General features: G+C 31.5%; 1 protein-coding gene across 1 annotated transcript in view; it reads right to left on the bottom strand.

Moving 5' to 3' along the window:
• The window catches only part of AGGF1 (angiogenic factor with G patch and FHA domains 1), a 32,597-nt gene that overhangs the window by 15,089 nt on the left and 14,693 nt on the right, over positions 1-2,815 (bottom strand). Inside the window, exon 8 of the mRNA XM_005858157.2 lies at positions 2,540-2,591. Within this exon, the coding sequence (XP_005858219.1) occupies positions 2,540-2,591 (52 nt within the window). The remainder of the gene's footprint in view (positions 1-2,539; positions 2,592-2,815) is intronic.

Here is a 2,815-nt window from a genome sequence, read left to right as displayed (position 1 = left end):
AAGCAAGCAAGCCTCATGCTCGCTTCCAGCTGCCTGGCTGCCGGCTGCCATCTTGGCTGACAGTTAATTTGCATATACTCACTGATTAGCCAATGAAAAGGGTAGCGGTTGTACGCTAATTACCATGTTTCTCTTTTATTATTATAGATGACACATCTCATTACAATTTTACCACATATCTATGTATCCATAAACAATACATATTTATTTTGCCTAGTTCAGAACCTGATATGAGAGTCATACTGTATGAATTTTTGAGATGTAATTTATATACAGGAAATGCATAGGCCTTAAATGTATAGGCTGATGAGTTCTGGCAAATGTATGCTACTGTACATATTTCTTTTATTTTTGCCTCTTTGGTTAAATATTAGGTTATAAGGTACATCCAGGTATTGTGCACAGTTGTACCACTATGCTGAATGGTAATCCATTGTATAAACGCACCACAATCTACATATTCTTCTGATAATGGATATCCAGGTTTCCCCTAAGATTAAAGATTTTTTTAAATGTTTCTATGAACATTCTTGTACATTAAATCTTCTTGTGGACAATACAAGTGTTTCTCTGGAGTATATACTTAGGAATAAAATTACTAAGCAATAGTATATGCAAATCTTAAACTTTATTAAATAGTGCCATATTGTTTTCCAAAGTGGTTGTACCAATTTATATTCCCATCAGCAGCCTATAAGAATTCTTGTTGTTCTAATAGACTTAACACTTGGTATTGTCAGAATTTTGTTTTTTCAAGCATAATAGGTGTGAAATTAAATCTCATCATTGTGATTTTAATTTGCACATCCCTGATTACTACTGAAGCTGAAACCTTTTCTTATACTTATTAGCCATTTGGGTTTCCTATTCTGTAAATTTCCTCTACATGCCCTTCATATGTTTTATTCAGTTGGGTTGTTTAGATAATAACTATATCAAAGAATTTAAATATTTTCAAGTCTCCTGACTTGGAACCTTATTCCAAAGAGCTGTTCTAAATTATGCTCCCAACAGGAATGATATTTAATAAATATGATGAATGAAAACAGACATCTTGGCTTCATTTGTATTTCTTAAATTATGAGAAAAATTGGTTTTCATAGAATAACCATGATATTCTTTCTACTGTGAATTGTTTATGTCCTTTAATTATCTATTGGTATCACAGTGGGGTTTTAAAGTGAATTTGTATGAACATTTAAAATGTAAAGGAGATATATTTTGTCATATTTTTCTGACTATTCTAGTTTGCCTTTTAAATTTGTTTCTTAATAGATAAAGAACTTCAAACTTAAATTACTTAAAATTGTCCTGTCATCTATGATTTTTCCCCCTTTTCTTTTAACTTATGAAATCTTTCATCCAGTGGTAAAATACTTGTTTCTGTTTTTTTCCCTAACAGTAATACAAAGTGTGTATGTTTGTGTGTGTGTGTGTGTGTGTGTGTGTGTGTGTGTGTAGCGGGGCGGTGGGGGGTGGGGGGGATTTAATTTTTTTTATCTACCTGGATATGTGTGATATAATATATATTGTCAAACTGATTTCACAGTTAACAGATTATTTACCCCACCAGTGGACATGTTAGTTTAAAAGAAAGAAAGAAAAGGCAGAAATGCCACCACTGAACCACCTGTGTTTTCAGACTGGAGTGGGGAAAGGAGTTCTTTGCTATTTAAGTTACAGACTGGGTTTTCTTTGGGGGCAAAAGAATAAAGGTTCTCAGGAAAGTTAAAAAGCAAGATAATTTGGTCAGAGTTAAGATTATGAGGATTTACTCCTCTCTGAATGAGTCCAAACACAGTAAAAATAACTGGACTTCCAAAGTAATAATGAGAAATTTCATTCAAAAAAAACAAAAATCATATAAAATATATACTTTAGATCCATATTATAATCCCATTAAATAGAAACAAAAGGGGACTGATCAAAGGTCAAAAAAGAAAAACAAAAAAGGGAGAAAGATTATAGCCATAGAAGGGAGGAAGAAAAACAACAGAAAATACAGAATAAAAACGATAAATATGAAGTATAGACTCTTTTACTTGTGATTTAAGTTGTAACTCTGTCCTTATTGTTTTGAAAACTCAACTGTTCTTTTTCCTGAAAGAAACCATTAGAGGCTCAACTAGGAGAGAATATATTGTTCCAGGGATATAAAATACTCTGGACTCTAAGTAAACATCAACGAAAAGTAGCCTGAATCTAGGTCCGGTTCATTTTTGAACTGTCATAATATCTAGCATATTTATTTCACTCAATAGATACCTGTTAAATTGGTATTACTTCATGTACCTAAATTAGTCCACATTTTCTCTACTCCTGCTCCAGATTTTTAAAAATTAAACATAATTCAGTTCAAATTGTTGTTAATTTTTATTTTCTCAAGCAGTGGAACAAACAAATCTGTATTACTTTCATTAGCATTACTACATTGACTATTAACCTTTCTATTAAATTGGAAGAACTCTAAGCTTTCTGCTATAATGATGACTTATAAAATTTTATCAATGTGCTATATTTGTAAAATCAAAAAGCTTACCTTACTGACACCAACTTCAGGGATTCGGAGAGTATGCTCCATATCTTTTTCTCTGCACAGTTAAGAAACATGTCTTTAATAATTTTTGAAGCATATATAAATGCAGCACTTAGAGACATGAAAATAATTTTTAAAAATATTTTGTTTGTTTTAAAAGATAATGTTTAAGAAAAGATATACTAACTTCTGCACAGCAAAAGAAACCATCAACAAAACAACAAGAAAGCCCAATGCATGGGAGAACATATTTGCCAATGCTATTTCAGATAAGGGTTT

This window comes from Myotis brandtii, unplaced genomic scaffold (assembly GCF_000412655.1).
Source record: "Myotis brandtii unplaced genomic scaffold, ASM41265v1 scaffold115, whole genome shotgun sequence".
NCBI lineage: Eukaryota > Metazoa > Chordata > Mammalia > Chiroptera > Vespertilionidae > Myotis > Myotis brandtii.
This window is presented reverse-complemented; position numbering and strand designations above follow the sequence as displayed.